The 20,061-nt window shown below is 35.3% G+C and overlaps 1 protein-coding gene across 12 annotated transcripts in view; it reads left to right on the top strand.

Moving 5' to 3' along the window:
- The window catches only part of ADAMTS6 (ADAM metallopeptidase with thrombospondin type 1 motif 6), a 329,021-nt gene that overhangs the window by 272,491 nt on the left and 36,469 nt on the right, over nt 1–20,061 (top strand). For all 12 annotated transcript variants that reach the window (XR_009868073.1, XM_062212084.1, XM_062212085.1 and 9 more), the window contains one exon: nt 13,307–13,436. Coding sequence is in view for 11 of the 12 variants with exons in the window: in XM_062212084.1 (XP_062068068.1) it covers nt 13,307–13,436 (130 nt within the window). In the remaining variant the exon portion in view is untranslated. The remainder of the gene's footprint in view (nt 1–13,306; nt 13,437–20,061) is intronic.

The raw sequence follows: 20,061 nt of genomic DNA, 5'->3' as shown, positions 1-20,061 counted from the left end.
CACCCCAAATAGCCACAACAACAGGGGCCAGGCTCCGCCAGGCCAGAGTCAAGAGTCTGGAACAGCATCTGTGTCTCCCGCATGGGTGGCCGGGGCCCAACCAGTACTCATATATGATGCTGGCATTGCAGGCAGCAGCTTAACTTGCTTTGCCACAATGCTGGCCCCTGCACTGTGATTTTTAAAGAATTCAAAGGTGGACAACATCCCACATGTGGGTTTTATAAAGTCCACAAAATCATTTGATCTAGCTTTTCCAAGGCAACTGCAGGCGGGACTTAAAATTCAATAAATCTATAGCAGACTAATTTTTAAGTTGCTAGCTTTGTATGGCCCACAAATGATGTTATAAATATCCAGTTAGCCCTTGGCAGAAAAAAGATTTCTCACCCCTGGGTTAAGTAATAAATATTTGTCACACTAAGGAAGCTCAGAGTCCAAGAGGATTCACAGATAATGTTCATTAATTCCAAATAAAACCACCCAGAAGTCCAGTTGGAAAGGCACTTACCTTTACTCCCAGGAGTGACTGATTGTGGCCAGGCGGTAGATCTTGTAATCTGCCTGCTCACTGTAGTACTCATGTTAAATACTATTGGTTCAACCAGGCTATCAACTCAAAGACACAAGCCCCAGCTGTCCTAGGTTTAGATAGCCACCCCCCCACACACAGATTTTATTTAGAGTGTTAACCTGGGGAAGGATTTGTGAGAGCCATCCCAGAAGCCACACCTGGGCATGGAGGAAAGGCAGCATAATGAGCCTCCCTACAAAATGGCATCCTTATCCTTTGATTTTAGTCATACATACTCTTTTTACTAATGTGTGGCCCTCAAATTTTAGCATACATAAAAATCACCTGGAGGGCTTGTTAAACCAGAGACTTTTAGGTTCTGCCTTCAGTTTTAGATTCAATAGGTCTGAAGTAGGCTCCAAGAATTTGCATTTCTAAGAAGTTTTCAAGTGATGCTGCCGTGACACATTTCCTAAAGTAAATACTTATTAAAACAAAGTGACAAATCTGTTTGGTAATAATTCATAGCATAGTTGTAATCTACATTACCACTGATATTTTTAATGACAAGTGGTTCTGCTTAGCTATGTAATAATAAATAAAATTTTACAGTTATGAGACGTTTTCTGATGCCTATTTGATCATCCTCAGCAACTGCATGAGATAAGAATTGCTGCTCTTATTCCTATTTTATAGATATAATTCAAGTGAAGTAACTTGCTGAAATCGAGACCTAGCTGTTGAGTCTCTAGTGATGCATTTAATATAGAATTTTTCTCTAATAATAAAAATGGTTTGTTAACTTGAGCAGAGCTTTTGGATTAGTTGGCAGCCTCAACAGAGAAATCTGATATATCCCCATTCAACTGTATCTCCTTCACTAGCTTGAAATTTTATTTTTTCAAATGCTTTCCCTAGAGTAATGGTTCTTTGGCTGTATATTGGAATCACTAGGAGAACTTTAATTCTGAGACTTGAGCTCCACCTCCAGAGTCTTATTAAGTTGGTTAGGAGTGGGGCTTGGGCATCATATTTTGAAAAGATTCTTAGTTCTATTGTTTTAAAATGCAAATATCTAAGCAATTGTTTCTCTTACAAAAGAAGAAGAAGAAGAAGAAGAAGTTGTAATTTATATGTAGCCAAAGTTAAGAAGTACTGACTTTGAGACTCATTGAAAGTTTTAGTATCCAAAAAATTAACATTCAGATCCAAATATCTCTGGGAGCATTACTCATATACATCTCTGTTATTAATTGGCTACTAATTGAATGCAAAGTCTAATAAGACTTAGAAGTGGGATGCTGATTTATAATTTTTAGTGGGACCATTGGTCTTGGACATGCCTACGGAAAGCCTTTCTTTGTAATTCAGTTCACTTTCATGATTTCTTTACCTGATTCATCATTTATAGGCGTCTGATTAATGCTTTAAACCTGATTGGAATTATGCTATGACAGATTTTTCAAACATCTTCATTCTAATCTCAAATTATATGTTAGAGGTGTATATCCCCTTTTTAATCTCAATATTTATGAAAACTGATAAGCACCTTTTTTCTGTCTGATTTATTCTAATGAAAGAAAGCCTTCTGCAGTTTTAGGACATTGCTGATTCATTATGGGTTGAACCTTTGCAAAATTCATCAATATTCATAATAATTCTCTACTCTGTCTTTCTAGATGCATTCTCATTTCCTACAGTTCAAACCATTTCCTTTTTCCAACCCCCTAACCCTCCTTTTATTTAATATAACCCTTAGGCTTTAAAATAAGACCTTCCAAAGCTAAGTAAGGGTTAATGCTTTAGCACTGTATTTAGCTTTGTGCCTGTTCTATTACAAAAGAAACCTTATTAATACTTTATTTGCAGTTCAAAAAATGGCCAGAAATATTTGTGCTATTTTACAGTTATTATAGTTTTAAATTTATACCCTAAATATTACAATCCTTGTTCTGCCATTGACTTCATTGGTTCTTCTAATAATCTCTTAAAATCTTTTTCTTAGAGTTCTTTTTCTTTGTGTAGAAGCAAAAGATTTGCATGCCGAAGAACTCAGTTTGGTCAATTTTCTGCTGATAAACAGAGGCATCTCTTTGTTAAACATTGCATATCAGAGAAAAAAATAATATAAATTAAAGCTATGCTTAGATTGAGGAAGAGGAGAAGTACAGAGACACTACTGTTAGAGACAATTTTGATTTAATTTAGAAATAAAGAGCAGTGATATATGCATGTGTGCATATTTGCTTATGTATTTATATATATATATATATATATATATATATATATGCTATGTGCTGTTACAGGAACATTTCTGATCAATTATCATTGACTATTTGAAATATCATTATTTTTACATTTACGTTATCTATTTAAATTTTTCTTGCCTATCTAAAGTTTCTTCTGGTATTCTTTTACTTCCCTGGCTGTCATTTTAAGCCTAATTTGTGAGTTGTGTGTGTGTTTGCGTGTGTGCATGTGTATGTATGTGTATAGCATATAAATAAGGAAGATATACTATGTATTTCTTCTTTCTAGCAAGAACAATTTTTTATTTTACTTTTTTATTTTTATACATATTGGAGTTGATATCTACTCTTTGAGATTTTAAGAAGCTTTATATAATTTTCAACTACTATTTTAGATTTTCCTCAATTAGGGACATATTTTTCAGACTGCACCAGCCTGCCCAGAGCAATAAAGGATTTTGCATTATCAAGGGAAATGCAGTGACATTGGTCAGATACCACACAAATTATTACAATTAGGTATTTGGAACTATTTCATAAACAAAAGTCAATACTTGTTTTCTCTTTAGGAAGTAAATCTTTTAGATTTATTTTATTTATTTGAAAATCAGAGTGACAGAGAGAGATATGGAGAAACAGAGAAAGAGCCTTCCATTGCTGATTGACTTCCCACAACAGTCAGGGCTGGACCAGGCAGAAGCCAAGGAGCCTGAACTTCATCCAGGTCTCCCACGTGGGTGGCAGGGGCCTAATTACTTGGGCCATATTCTTCTGCTCTCCCAGGTACGTTAGCATGGAGCTGGATCAGAAGCAGAACAGCAAGGACTCCAGCTGTGTGTGGATATGGATACAGCATTATAGGTGGAAGCTTAACCCACTGCACCACATGCTGGCCCCAATAAATAATGTTTTAAAAAACTGTTGAGATATTAAGGGTACCACTAACCAAAAACATCTGAGAATCTCTGATTTACCATAAATGAGTATTAGTAAAGTTAGATAAAAATGACACTTCACTTTGTTTTACTAGATATTGAATTTCATAAGAGGAAAAAACTGCATATAAACTGATTATTCAGGGCCCTGGTGATGGTCAGAATTTAAAAATTAGATTCTTTAGTATTGCCAGTTAATGAACTAGAGGTCTTGAAATATATATAAATTTCCTCTTCATATCTGTAGTAAGTGTTCCTTCTCATATGGCATCCTAAATATGTTTCCTTCCTTTGTCTCTTAATTCTGTATAAGATTGGTGAGTGATTAAAGCAAAAAAGAAGGAAGGAAGAATATATTTAAAAGAGTTTCTGATAGCAGTCTCTTCTTTGTGACTAACAAGTTCACATAAATCATATACATTATTCCATTTATTAATAACATAACTTTTAAATTATTTTTAATGAAACTATCAAGTAGATTGACTTGGTTCCTTGAAAAATTTGGATGTTTCTGTGTTGTTTCTATGGAAACATATGTTCATGTTATATATTTTACTGTTTTCAAGAATGATACAATGCAAACATAACATTCACTTAAAAGTACAATAAAGCTATTCTAAAATAATTTCTAAGTTATTTTTGAAAAGTAATTATTAGAAAAAATATAATACAATCTTTAGGCCAGAAATAATACTTGATGAAAAGAGAACAATTCTCATAGTACCAGTAAAACAGAGAAAAATGCTTTACATTTTTCACAAATGTCATTTTTTTAATTTCTCTGCCTATTGTGTTGAACACTTTTAGCATCACTAAGATGTCAGTTCACATTACTAGTGAACTAATAGAATGTGCCTCAAACAAACAAGGGTTTTGAGTCTTGACTTTTATAGTTATAATAGTAAAAATAATGAGTAGCAGTTATATTGCAGCTCATAAAAGACACATACACTGTAATTTTCATTGGAAGTCAAAGCACAAGTGTCTCAAAATGGAGCAGACAGGGGAAAACAATATATAATTGTTTCTTTTTTGAGATTCAAAATAGACTTGATTAAAATTAAGTGTGATGGATATGAAAAGGTTGAATCTTATAACTAAGTTTGCTTATCTTTAACTTAAAAGTTACTATCTTAAAATTTCAAAATTAAATATAAGATTACAGATGGAAACTTTAAATACTTAAAAACAGCTTACTCATAGCTCTTTACTTTTCTTTGAAGAAATAGTTATATGATTAGTTTTTAGGAAATATTCTCTATGGAAGGTATTTTCAGTGTGAAGTTACACTATGTACTATTGTTTGAAACTTTTACATTTGATTCCTGTGTTTACCAAACTTAGGCATAAAACCGATAACTGGATATTTTTAATAATATAAATATTCTGTAAAAAGTGACTTGAGTTTAGAAAGAATAAGGATTTGTATTCAGCTTTTTTTATTGCTCCCTAATTTTCTCCTTGAAAAGGATGATAAATGGAGAACTAATCACCTATCACAGCATTGACCATGGCATTCCCACATTCACTCTCTCCTGCCATCTCTTCCTTTCAGATCATTTTCATTGTTGTGAAGAAAAAGTGTCCTTTAATGTATCGGGTTAGTTATACTAAACATCCTAGCTGGGCACCTGTGAACATCACAGTTCCCCAAATCCTTGGCTCTGTAGCCATCAGCTTCACTAGACTTATTCTCATGTAACGTGGCCCTTGAGAGAAGAGTAGCTCCTTTGCATGAAACTCATACTCGTGGCTGGCTCACTATTATAGAAGCTAATTTGTTTGTTTATTTATTTGTCCATAATAATTATGTCCATTTATTCTTTTACCTAAGCATATGGCTTCTCCTATAAAATCCTCTTAATACATCTTGTAAAAAATCTTACATATGAAAGGTTACTTTGATAATCTTGACAGTTTTTATTGTTTACTTCTGCATATTGTGGCTTTTGTTTTCTCTAGAATTAAGATTATAGCTAAAGGCAAGAAATCTCTGCTAACAGTCTCAGAATGTCCTTTTCCTTCAGCTCTTTCATTGTTCCTATTGCTTTAATGATTATATTCTTCCTTAACATTATCAGAGGCAGACTTTGGATATAAAATCACTAACTGAAAAGCTTTGGTAAGGCTGAAACCAGAGTTTTGCGTACATTTCAATTGTGTTAATAATCTATGTATCATAGGTGATGTTTTATTTCACAAAAATTTTATTTGCATTTTATTTGAATGGCAGAAAGGTAAACACAGACAGGCTGAGATCTTCCATCCTCTAGTTCACTCCCCAAATGCCCAAATAACTGGGACTGAACCAAGCCAAAGCCAAGAGCCCAGAACTAAGTCCAGGTTTCTCACATGGGTGGCAGGAATCCAAGTATTTGAACCTGCTGCCTTCCTGGTGTGCATTAGCAGGCAGTTGGAATTGGAAGTAGAGTTGGCTCAAGTCTAGGCACTCTGATATGGGTGTCCAAAGTCTTAAACACCGTGCCAAATGTTCACCCCCAAATTGCTTAAAGTAACATTTTTAATAATCATAACATTATGCATCTTTGTAAGATAATATACATAAAATACTTTTGGAAAAAGTAAAGCTTCTTATAATGGTAGCTGTCATCATTCTAATCTTGTGGGATGTTTTGATATTGACTTAAACAAGATGAAGAGTTTAGTTGAAAAGATATACAACTTGTTTATGATTGTATCCTTGTCTTAATCATACCTAAAGTATTTACTCTTTGGTCCCAAAAAGGGGATTGATTATATATATATATATATATATATATATATAATATAGAAAACTTCTCTATTGTTAATAAGTACATCATAGCATATGGAAGAAACTCAAGGTCTTGTACTCTCAACATCTTTCCTCTAAAATTTTAAATGGAATATATGAAACAAATAAGTTTTTACTAAAGATCATGGAGGTTACTCTCTAGTATAATATGAGTTAATTCTTTCTTAAGATTTATTTTATTTATTTGAAAGGCTGAGTTACAGAGAGTGAGAGAGAGGAAGAGAGAGAGATCTTCCATCTGCTGGTTCACTCCTCAAATGGCTACAACAGCCAGGGCTGCTCCAGGCCGAATCCAGGAACCAGGAACTTCTTCTGGGTCTCCTGGGTTCATTCTTTATATGAAGAAAATTGCCTTTTTTCAAATCCCTATTTTGGGGCTGGTGCCTGCAGTGCCGGCATCCCACATGGCCACCAATTCAAGTCCTGGCTGTTCCACTTCCAATCCAGCTCTTTGCTATGGGATGGGAAAGCAGTAGAAGATGAGTCAAGTCCTTGGGCCCCTGCACCCACCTGGGAGACCCAGAAGAAGCCCTTGGCTTCCAATTGGCTCAACTCTGGCCATTGCAACCATCTGGGGAATGATCCAGAGGATGGAAGACTTCTCTCCCTATCTCTGCCTCTGCTTCTCTGTAACTTCACCTTTTAAATAAATAAATAAATCCTTTTTTTAAAATCCCTATTTCTAGTTAGTATTCTGCCATTTGACATATCTAGCCCCCAAAACATGAACCTCACACTGGTAAGAACTCGGACACTGAAACAAGACAACAAAACCAAATGGAAAATAACAGATGTTTGTTTTTCAGACTTATTATTCTTTAGAATACAGGGGAAAGGCATACATAAAAGGGAGAGAAAAGTGGTGGAAAAAAATGGTGAGCAACTGAAATGTGAAGGAAGAGAAGAGACAACTTTTACAGAATTTTGGATCTGAAAGAAACATTAGAAATCATCTAACTTGATTGTCTCAAGACAAGAATTAAAAACTTGCCTGAGGTCATTTACTTAAATTGCCTAGATCTCAAAAAGAAGTAATTAAAAATGACAGAAGCTGGGATAAAGAAAACAAGAATAAGATAAAGTAAAAGGTAATGATATCATAATCTTTGAAGAGAATTCTTAAGATCATTGAGGTTTCGAAAAAGAGAAATCAAACAACAATTTAACAAAATAGGAGGAATATAAAACTAAAAATATTAGAACTGAAAATATCAGAACTGAAAATTTTATTTGGTAAGGTATCTTCCATCATGTAACATAATGGTACTTGCATTATGCTACCTACCTCCCATTTTGATGTAATCTCTTTGAGGTTAAGACTGTTCTACTCACTTTCCCCTTTATGATAATGAAAACTGTGCCTTAGACACAGTAGGAACTCAGTGAATTAAATTAAGTTAGACACTTTCCACGGAATAAATTACTCTTAGTGTCTATTGAGTAGTAGAGATTCCCTCCTGGGATAATGTGATTTCAAAAACTAGAGGGTGTGTGTATGCCCCACCCTGCCTTGCCATCACTCAGCACAGTTGCTCTAGACAAACATTTCTGAGCAACATTTTCCTTTTGATCATCCTATATTTTCTCAGGACATCTAGTTTTACTTAGAAGGGAAGGCAGAGAAGGGAAGCTTTTGAAAGATAAAAACTAACAGGAGACTCTTCAGAAGAAGGAAGCATCTGGGTGGAGCTGATGAGTACCCTGAGTGCCAGCTGTTAGATCCAAGGCAGATGGGCTTTGCTCTGCTCTGAAAATACTTGTGTCTGGCCAACAATCACACTGCACAACAGCCAGATTCCAGCAGTGAAAGGCAAAGCAGAGACATTGTTTTTTTCCTGGCACTTGTCACTCTCTGGATGTTATCTGTACCAAATATTTAGATTAAATTGATATTATTGCTCATATGCTGGGTATACTGTGGTTATATAGTGTTGTCTTGGTTGCTAGCTACTTTGAATGGATGCTGTGGTTAAGCAAATTGTTGCCTTAGCCACCAGCAACATTTTTAGTACAAGTTATGACTTCTTTTTAAAAAAATTTTTCCCTCAATTTCTCTTTGAAAAAAAAAAATGGTTTCTTGGGTAGACTTGATGTGCTATGCCACTACAGTCAATTATCTAGAGGTTAGTTAGCTCCTCAATCCCAAGGATATATTTATATTCCTTCTCCTTAATGACTCAGTCATATGTGGTTACAGACTGCCCATTTAACAATTGAATCGTCTAGGACTGAAATGATGGGTTGTGTACGTACATCTGGGAAGATCCAGAAGATTTTTCTTCTGCTCTTAACTACCCACTTCCATTTCTCTTGATTTAACACCTATTATTCTTTCAAGTTAAATTCAACTGGTAATTTCTGTACATTTGGCATGCCCTCCTTCTACTCAAAATGGTGAACCACTGGAGAAAAGCAACATACTGACAAATACCATGTTACATGTAACTTAGAGAATTGCTTCATTCTATAAAAGAAGAAAGATGAGAGCACATGAGAACATGAGGCATTCTTTCTCTGGAGTAAGAATAGCAGATGAAGGATTCCTGCCAGGATTCATTTCTTTTTTGGTGGCCCATATGATTTCAAAATTAAAGCCATTTCTTAATATGCAGGCAGAAGAGCAATTTAAGTCTGCTACTCCTCTCTATGTAAGAGAACCCTTGACAGACAAAAGATCTTTAACTTTTAACTATTGACAGAAAATTAAATATAGGATCTGACAAATTTGTAGACAAAAAAGTGAGAGTTACATTTCCATGTTAAGAATCATAAGACAATCATATTGTCTGATTCAAAGGAGTCAAAAGACAAGCAAATAAAAAGACTTTTGAAAAGATTCGCCTTTTAGAGGGTTTAAGGTAAATATGTTGTGGCAATGGCATCTTTGTATTTTACTTTTATAATATGAAACCATTACTTTTATTGCAATTAAAAACAAGTATAGAATTTAAATGCCAGTAACTTTAGGTGTTTAAAATATAAATAGTACAGTTTTAAGTTTGACCAATTGAATCTTACAGAACATCTGCCTATCTCTAAGGGATATGACCACTGGAATATTATTTTTTATTAGATCCACACTGACTGATCATGTGAACATTCTTTTTATTTTGGGTTATAACCTGAAAGTCTTTAGATTTGAAAAGATGGAGGATTTATGTACCTAGATGTAATTATTTCCAACAAGGTTTAAAAACCAACTTCTTAGAAATATTTTACAGACTACTTTAAAAGAAGCTATGTACAAGACATTTGATCACATAAAAAGATTCTAAACTCGGACATTTCTTTTGTTGGTTTAATTTAGGTGATTTCCAGTTGATCAGTATTTTCTACTTTCCAAATAGATTACTAGTAGGTTTATTTCTTGAGTGTGAAATACCAAGCTGTATAATATAACATTCTAGAAGAAAAGTGATAAAAGATTAAAGCAAGAGAAAATGCATCTTTATAAAATATAGGACAATTTCAGCTGTCTACTTGAGAACTTTAATTTTAAATTTTTACTTCATAAAAAATAACATTCTGAAATTACGAAGCTGAAATATATTCCCAAATACCCTTAATTCCTCCTAAGTGTTAAGAATGATGGAAAGCATGACCAAAATTAAGGCAATTTATACTTCTTAGCACTCACCCAATTCCTCATCGTTTCTTGTGCTTAGGACAGTTTAATGAATGAATCAGTGAATGAATGAATGATCTGCAACTACATTTAGCTGGCAGTTTGGGTTTGTATATATTTAATTTTAAACTAATCACTGGACCCTACCAAATAGCAAAATAGTCCTCAAAATAAAGGTCAGGAACAAAGCTATAGTACTATGAGTAATCTTGGTTTTATTCCTTGTGTTTTTGAAGTAAAGGAAATGGGGTCTAATTTTTATTCCAAGTCCTTGCCTTCTACCTAGAGAAGCATTCTAAATACAGGCACATATATGAGACACAAAGTGATAAAGTTTATTGAAAAGGTGAGAAAGCAAACACACTTGTATGGGCATAGATGAGGCATGGAGTGGGCCAGAGGCAGAAAGCGGTTGGGGAGGGTAATTAGAGAGAAGGTACCTTTAGCCTGTCTCTAGTTCTTGGTCTTCAGAAAGAAGCACCCTCTCCCAATTGCTGGCTTCTTTTATGAGTTCAGAAGAGGAATGGCTGTTCACATGGTGCCTCCCCCAGTCAGGTCTCCAGTAAGGGAGACCTGCCTGGAAGGGGGCTATTTGATGGATAAGTAGGTGGGTAGCATTATACAGGGAACTGGGCTTGTGACTTGCAGGCACCTTCAGCTCCATGGTCCTAGACTAACTATTCCATATCAGTTTTGTGTATTTTCCAAATTTTTAACAATAAATGTTACAGCAAAATTTTTTGATGTCACATATAACTAGAATTTATCTAAAAATGAAATGCAAATCTCACCTCTACTAATCTCATTTGTGATTCAAATTGCAAAGGCCCTGTTTTTACATTAAAGGCTCCTTTTAGAAGGCAGCTGTGCTCACCACTATACCACCATCACCTCTTTAAAGGCTACTTTTGAAAACAAGTGATTATAGCCAAACAGCATTTCCAGAGTTCAAGAAAGTAGAATTTTATTTTAATCCGTAGAAATTGAATATTTCTGTCACTGAAACAAAACAACATTAGTTTCATTTTGTGGGCTTAAATATATTTTATTCTTTTCTGTGAAACAACCAATATATTCTATTGGATACCAATATTCTTGTTTCAAATATAGTCATATTTGAATTACTTTAAAAAATAAGTACAGTAACCTATAAAAACAATCTTTTGTTGCCCTTGGTAGAAGCAAAATATTGAACCAGGGTGAATGAATAATCTAAGCCACTGTTGCAGTTGGTAGTTGAATCCTGACTAAGGGTAAAGCTATCTGTCTAGGTGGACCACATGAACGTACTTATCTGCCCACTGGAATGACACAGTGGAGAGATAGCTAACGAATGTCATGGAACATCTGTGAAGGGATCATAGCTATGCATAATATGAATCATTCTTCCCTCAAAAATCTAATTTTAATAGCTGAAAAATTCCAAATTGTTGTCATCACATAAACTGAGTTGTTTGGCCTGTTCTAGGAGTTGAGAGGAAATGAATACAATACATACTCTAAGACGTTTTACCAGTAAATTGTTTGTCTTTGTTTTAGACCCCTTAATTAGGAAAATGTAAAAACTTGTTCTTAAATGTAATCAGTAAGAGCCTTGGGTCATTGCAAGCAAGGAAAAATATCTTTTTCTTTTTTTTTAAAGAATTTTATTTAATGAATATAAATTTCCAAAGTACAGCTTATGGATGAAAAATATCTTTTTCAACTATTTACCACTATGTGGAGACTGGAGGATTTAAGTCTTATGAGGTTAGTGGATTTAATAGTTTTTCCTGCCAATCTTTACATTCAAACAGCTTAGTTAAAGTTGTGCATAACATGATAACTGGGACACCCCCACCTGCAGAATTATTATGACTCCTAAGGGACCTTGGGGGAAGCATTTGGTACAGCTCTTGAGGTATCAGTTTCCTTTGCTTAATGATCCTATGTCACATGGATTTCTCTAATTGTGATCAGACTATTTTTTTAAAGTGTACTATGATTTAAAAACAACTCTTTTTAAAAGGCAAAGTAGAAAAAAAGAGAAACAACAACTGAAGGATCATGTGGGATGAGCTAGGTGTGAAGCTGTGGTTTCCTGGATCATGCTGCTTTTTACAACTTTTTCTGGGTAATTTAACTTCCCTGTTTATAGGGATGGTATGAGTGACTGGGGAGAATAGCTTAGTTTTCGCTTTTATTTTCATTTCTAGGAGTAACCTGTTACCTTTGAGTCTATATGATCTGAAACGGTTAGTTTTATCTTACAGTGTGATTTATTTCTCTTTGGTATCTTGTTTCATTGCTCATCTGTTTCATTTAGTTCTTTGACACTAAAGAGAATATGAGTATACAAAAAGTCTGTTCACCAGGGATGTTTACAAATAAGAGTGTGTGTTTGTATGTCTCTTTGTATTTTGTGAAATGTGAGAGAGCTGTGATGGATATTTTCATCAATAAATAATAAACATATACTTAAAATTTTATAATGAGACTATTTTTCATTGTGGCCAACAGGTCACATAGACTCATTTCTGAGGATGAGTTAAGCATTTTGTGAATAAATGTATGAATGAACTATGTATGTATTGTTTGACAATGATTTAATCAACAGGGGCCAACTCTGTTAGAGCAAACAGACTAGTTAGTTACAGTCTTAAAAAGGCTCACTGCAGTCTTTAAATACTAAACTTTCAGAGATGTACATGGAAGAAAAAATGGAATGTGTGGATGTGATGTGATGTGTTCCTAACAAAGACTAAATTGACGGGGTGTGTCCTATAAAATATCAAAAAGTGAATCTGTCCCTATTGTTTTGATTTTAAATAAACATACAGCCATTGTTTTGTATTGAAACATATATTCATTCATTTTATCTGATGATATTTTGGGAAATTGAAGCCTGTTTTCTTTTAGCATGGAGAAGAATGTAGAAATGGAAATACTAATTGTGTAAAGTTACCAATAGTCTTTTTTCTGCACTTGAAAGCAGTTATGTTTCTAAATATGAGAACAATAATTTTGCCTAAAATTTCAGTGTAATGACCAGGACTTCTCTCCTTTTTTTAGAGAAGCAGGCAAGTGTATCTGGAACAAATAAGACAGCAGCGATCCAGTGAGGTTGATCCCCCACAGAGGAAAGCTATGCAGACCTAACTTATTGGACAATAAACTGCTCTTCAATAATGATATCCTCCTTTTCTCAAGGTGTCCAAAGACAAGAGGTGGTCTGTAAAAGATTGGATGACAACTCTATTGTCCAGAACAATTACTGTGACCCTGACAGTAAGCCACCTGAAAATCAAAGAACCTGCAACACTGAGCCCTGCCCACCTGAGTAAGTAAGAGAAAAAAGTGGGAATTACTTGTTTCAAGTGCAAAGAAACACTAAGTTTTCATATTGGAAACACGTTCATATGATACAAGTAATTGAGGCTGAGAAAAAGGAAAAAACATCACAGAGAGTGGAATTTTTATGTCCCTTTCCATAGGTTTCAGTTACTAACCTCATTAAAGCAGGAACTTCAGTGAATTTGATCCGGACAGTGCTGGGGATGGTTGTATTTCTTCAATTCCAAGGCATACATCTGCACACTTTAACATACCTGAAATTAGGATTTACCTTGGAACTGGTGATGTCTTAGGATAGTAAGTGGCATTTTCCCACTTTCTTACTAGTACGGTAAAGTAATGGTGTCTTCGATTTAATAAAATATGGTGATTTGTTTGGACTGAAGTCATTACTATATGTTTATGCTAAAGTCCTAAAGACTTGTAAAATGGTTTAGAAATATTCCGAAATATTAGTACCTTCATTTGCTGACCTAGTTTTAATTCTGTCATTGTAAAACATCCTATCTTCATAGTGTTAGGCACAGGCACAGGGGTATATTTCAGTCTCTTAGGATTGATTAATGTAGCAATTACAACTCCTGCTAGGGGAAGGCATATAGAGAGAGCCCAATCATTTTAATGATAACTTTAAAGTAGACTATAATCTTTTTTTAATTGTTTTTTATTTTTTGCCAGACAGAATTAGCCAGTGAGAGAGAGAGACAGAAAGAGAGTTATAGACAGTGAGAGAGAGAGAGAGACAGAGAGAAAGGTCTTCCTTCCATTGGTTCACTCCCCAAATGGCCGCTACAGCCAGCGCTGCACCGATCCGAAGCCAGGAGCTAGATTTGAAGCCAGGAGCCAGGTACTTCCTCCCAGTCTCCCACGTGGGTGCAGGGACCCAAGCACTTGGGCTATCCTCCACTGCCCTCCCGGGCCACAGCAGAGACTTGGACTGGAAGAGGAGCAACCAGGACAGAATCCAGCACCCCAACCAGGACTAGAACCCAGGGTGCTGGCGCCACAGGCGGAGGATTAGCCAAGTGAGCCATGGCACCGGCCTAGACTATAATCTATAAGAACAAAAAAGCTTCTTGATTGAGCAAAAGGCAAGCTAAGGTGTGAAAAAAAAAAAAAAAAGACCAGAATGCTGAATTCCTCTTGACAAAAATGATTTTTGTAGGGATTCTGCCTGACAGCTGCGAGACAAAACCTGTATGAGTGGCATTTCATTCGTGTTTGAAAAGTTGTAGTAACCATTATCCCCTTGGTTAGCTACTAACCCAATCCAAACTGTAAAACTGGAGAGGAAAATTTTATTATGAAGTAGTCCCCTTTTTGAAAAATGACCACAGTGAAGTGAAGTAACAAAAACCTGGAACAGAAAAAAGAACAGTTGAATATTTAAGGAAGACTCACTACTATTCTCCAGAAAAGGATTAGGGTAGTGGCTACCAAATAATGAACACAAGAAATGTAGCATGACCAAAGTTTTTATTCTAAGACTTTTGTGTAATTTTATGTCTGTTCTTTTCAAAATGTGATCACTATGTAACTAATTCCTTAAAATCTAGAAAAGAGAAAGTATGGAAATGTGACTTATATATGTGTTGCAAAGGTACTTTATTTAATTGCTTTCATTTCCTATTTTCTGCCAACAAATGATGTAAATGAAGTTATATTCAAACTCCTCAAGCTAATTTTGTGCCTTCGTATGTTTCTAATAACTTCATGTAATTAACCCAACAAGTGACTTCCCTGACACTTAGGATTTTAAGAATTATGTTTGGTGTTTGATCAGCCATTTAAGGCATCTGAGCAGCCTGGTTACACCTCTCCTATTTTGTTTGAAGCTTTTTTTTTTTTTTTTTAATTTGTCTAATCGTAAGTGTTTAAATGTCCAGTGTCCTTGGACAGATTTCAATCATTGGTCATTCCATCCCATATACTATAGATTTGATGATTACATTAGGGCATTTTTAATGATTTAAGAATAATTAATATAGTAATATCCATGATTAAAATTGTTTATATCCCTTTTCCTTTTGTACCTATGACATGAAGTTACTTAAGCTTAGAGATAAAGGGGATGGAATTCAAAAGAGATAAATAATGGGAAGGATATAAAATTTGTTGTGGTTGTTTTCTTGGAAATATCTGAAGTTACATATTTAAAATATTACTCATTATTAGTTCAATTTTTCTTTGTTCCTTTTTAAAATTCTTCTTTATTCCTGTAAATTCAGACTATGAAAAAGGCAATCAGTTCTTCAGAATGATTGTCATATATGATAAGATTTCTAGTAGACATGGGTATTATAGAGATAAAAATCATAGACAGACTCTTAAATTCAATAAGACCTTAAATGAATGTAGAAGGAAGGTGATAGTGTGTTTAAGATGATGATGTGATAAACAAAAAGAAGAAAAATTTAAAAACCCATAATATCACTTTTAACACTTTGATGTATGTATTTCTAGTTTTTTTCTACATCTATAAAGGCATATATATACAACAAAATAGTGTTATATTATTCATGAAGATTTTTAGTCACTTTTCAACATATTTTGAACATTAAATATCTTTGACAGCATTTAGTAAGTAGACTTTTAAATTTAAATTGGTATTCTACTATTGAACAATTTTGGCTGTATTCTAGCTTTTGATCCCCTATGATACCACAGCATTAATCATTTTTGCTGCTAAAGCCTTTCTGTCCATAATTATGCTCTTATATGAAATAAAGATAGAATATCTGGTTCAAATGGAAGCACATGTTAGTCTTTGAGACACCTTGTCAAATTGCTGCCCCAAAAGATTGTTCAAATACACACTCCCATCAGCAACATATAAGAATCCCATTTCCCTAAACTGAATAATACTGATTATTGTTATTTTAAAACCAATCTTTATAATCTTTATTTGTCTTTATTTATTTATTTATATATCTAATTACTATCCTGTTTTTCATTTCTTGGTTGTAAAATGTTCAGCTGATAAAGCTGACCATTTGAAAATTATGTTCAGTGGCCATATTATACTACTTCTTTTGTGCTTTCCTTCTTTCTGGCCTATTCTCATTTTTTAACTGAAATATTTATAATTTTGTTATTGATTTGTAAGAACCCTTTAGGATGCAGTAAGTATAATAACCTTTGTGTTCCATTTTTCCCCTATTTTGTCATGTCGTCCATATTATTTATGATGTTTTGATCTATGTTTACTTATTTTTTTTTTACTTTTTTTTTTTTTTAATTTTTGACAGGCAGAGTGGACAGTGAGAGAGAGAGACAGAGAGAAAGGTCTTCCTTTGCCGTTGGTTCACCCTCCAATGGCCACCGCGGCTGGCGCGCTGCGGCCGGCGCACCACGCTGATCTGATGGCAGGAGCCAGGTGCTTCTCCTGGTCTCCCATGGGGTGCAGGGCCCAAGCACTTGGGCCATCCCCCACTGCACTCCCTGGCCACAGCAAAGAGCTGGCCTGGAAGAGGGGCAACCGGGACAGAATCCGGCGCCCTGACCGGGACTAGAACCCGGTGTGCCGGCGCCGCAAGGCAGAGGATTAGCCTGTTGAGCCACGGCGCCAGCCCTATGTTTACTTATTTAAAAATATTATTTAGGAAATCTATCCAACTTTTATTTCATTTGAAAGGCAGAGAAAGAGGGAGAGACAGAGATCTTCCATCCAATGATTTACTCCCCAGATGGCCACAGCAGCCAGGTCTAGACCAGGCCAAAACCAGGAGCCAGTAACTACCTCTTTGTTTTTCATGTCAATGGCATCAAGCACTTGGCCCATCTTCTGCTGCTTTCCCAAGCACATTGGCAGGGAGCTGAATTGGAAGCAGAGCTGCCAGAACTTGAACCAGCACTTCGATATGGGAATGCTAGCCCCTATTTCTTTTATTGGTATAATGTTTAGAAATGTCTTACCCACTCCAATATTATTCTTTCAAAGCTTCTTTTTTGTCTTAATGTAAACTTTAATATCTCTGAAATACTCATATATTTGCCTAATTTGTGGAAGGGATCCATATTTATTTTCAAATGTTGTTCTCCCAATACCATTAGTTTAAAATTCAAAATGTCTTTTTTTTTATCAGAAGTATATTTTCAATAATGAAAAGATATATATTGAGAGAATTTATAAGTGCAGTATGGAAAAATAAAAGACAGTAGGATTTTCCTTGTGTGAATAAAATGGCAAGGGATTAGAAAGATTAGTCGAGGCCAGCACCGTGGCTCACTAGGCTAATCCTCCGCCTGTGGCGCCGGCACCCCAGGTTCTAGTCCCAGTTGGGGCACCAGATTCTGTCCTGGTTGCTCCTCTTCCAGTCCAGCTCTCTGCTGTGGCCCGGGAAGGCAGTGGAGGATGGCCCAAGTTCTTGGGCCCTGTACCCACATGGGAGACCAGGAGGAAACACCGGCTCCTGGCTTCGGATTGGCGCAACGCACTGGCCGCAGCAAGCCGGCCGTAGCGGCCATTTGGGGGGTGAACCAATGGAAGGAAGACCTTTCTCTCTGTCTCTCTCTCTCTCTTACTGTCTAACTCTGCCTGTCAAAAAAAAAAGAAAAAAGAAAAAAGAAAGATTAATCAAAGGAAGCATTGATAAAGAAATAACAGTAGTGTTTGTTTGGCATACCTTGAAGGGCCAGAGTTGGCCTTTGTAGGGAAAGTTAGCGTTATAGCAGCAACTTTTTTTGTGAGAAATAGTGCAGTATCCAAGTGACTAGAATTGAAAATGTTGTAATCCATGACATAGGTTTAAATAATTGGAAAAAAGGAAGGGAAGAGTTGATATTAAAGGATATGACTGTTAGGAAGCTGATGCTGTATCATAAGGAAAGGAAGTAATGCTGGGTTGGAATCCAAAGAAAAAGGCCAAGAGTTCAGTTTTTACTATGCTATGTTTTAATAGCAAGAATATTTCTACATATGAGCTCATATGAAGAATATTTGAACACTAAATATTATTTCTATATGATTTTGTGGTTTTTAAATTTATGAAAACCAGTGAGATAAAAATGTGTAGAGAACTAAATATCATAATAATACTGTAGCTGAAATTTAAAAACATTTATTAATCAACTGTAATGTGAAAGGCACTGTACTTTGGGAAAAATGGTTTCTTTTCCTAAGGACAGAATTAAGCAAATACATTTAAAAATAACTATAGTACAAGACAAAATATGGTTATATACAATATGAGAGCTGTAAGAAAAAGTGCTGAGGGAAGTACAGAGTGGGAAGAGATTAATTTTTATCTGGGCTAAGCTTTATGCAATGGTATCTTTTATGGCAAAATGTCTAACAATTATTTTGAGTCATTGGACCTCACCTATGAACAAGTATAATAAGTTCTTTAAATTTAGGAAAAGATTAATCACAACCCTCTTAAAAATTCCAAAATTTAAGACCTGAAAAGAATCATGGAAATCATGTAGACCAACTCTCATCATTTTACACATGAGGATATGCTACTTTCTTGAGAAGTTTTTCCCATTATACCCAAACACCACTAACTTTGTGAGTTACAAGTCAAATGTCTGGCAGAATTTTCTAATGTTTTAATTTTCCTTGATTTGTTGACATATTCCCAATCATCACAACTTCAGAGTTTATTTACATTGCTTTTTATTTTTAAGTGTTGTTTATTTATTTATTTGTTTGAGAGGCAGAAAAAGTGACGGCTCCCAACTGGTGGTTCACTACTCAAATGCCACAACAGCTGAGGCTGGGCCAGGGTTGGAGCCTGGAGCTGGGAGTACAAACCTTCTCCCACATGGGTGACAAGAACCCAATTACTTGAGCCATTACTGCTTATTCCTAGAGTGGGCATTGGCAAAAAACAGGAGCCATGAATCAAATCCAGGCACTCTGAAGTGGGACACAAATGTCTTAAGCATCTTAAACAGTTGGCTAAACACCCACTTCTACATTACTTTTTAAAAATTTAGAGGGGCCAGCACTGTGGCACAGCAGGTTAACGCCCTGGCCTGAAACGCCGGCATCCCATTTGAGCGCTGGTTCTAGTCCTGGCTGATCCTCTTCCTATCTAGCTCTCTGCTATGGCCTGGGATAGCAGTAGACAATGGCCCAAGTCCTTGGGCCCCTGCACTCACGTGGGAGACTGGAAGAAACTCCTGGATCCTAGGTTCGGATTGGCACAGCTCCAGCCATTGTGGCCACCTAGGGAGTGAACCAGTGGATGGAAGACCTCTCTCTGTAACTCTTTCAAATAGATAAAATAATTCTTTTAAAAAAATGTTAGAAAAGTTTGACTATCGAATGCTTAGGGTATAGAGAATTCCCCTTAATATTGGTTTCACTTTCCGTTTAGCTGAGGAATGAACAAAATCTCTTTTTTAATCAACTTTTTGTTTTGAAAAGCTACCTAAAATTTATTTTAAAAGAACATTTTTTGTGTCTTTGTAAGTAGACAATAGATTATGTAATTGAATCTCTTTGACTATTGTCAAATTCTGAAGATTTTTTAATTATTTTATTGGGTTGGGTTTGTAAAGAGAGTTGATGATGATACCCTTAACTCCAGGTCAAATGCTGGGAAATCTGTTATTTCACTTTAAAGAGAAAGATATCATTCTGGTTTTATAATGGATTGCTTTTT

The sequence above is a fragment of the Lepus europaeus genome, chromosome 15 (genome assembly GCF_033115175.1).
Source record: "Lepus europaeus isolate LE1 chromosome 15, mLepTim1.pri, whole genome shotgun sequence".
Taxonomy (NCBI): domain Eukaryota; kingdom Metazoa; phylum Chordata; class Mammalia; order Lagomorpha; family Leporidae; genus Lepus; species Lepus europaeus.
Note: the sequence above shows the minus strand (reverse complement) of the source record. Positions and strands in the feature narration are given on the sequence as shown.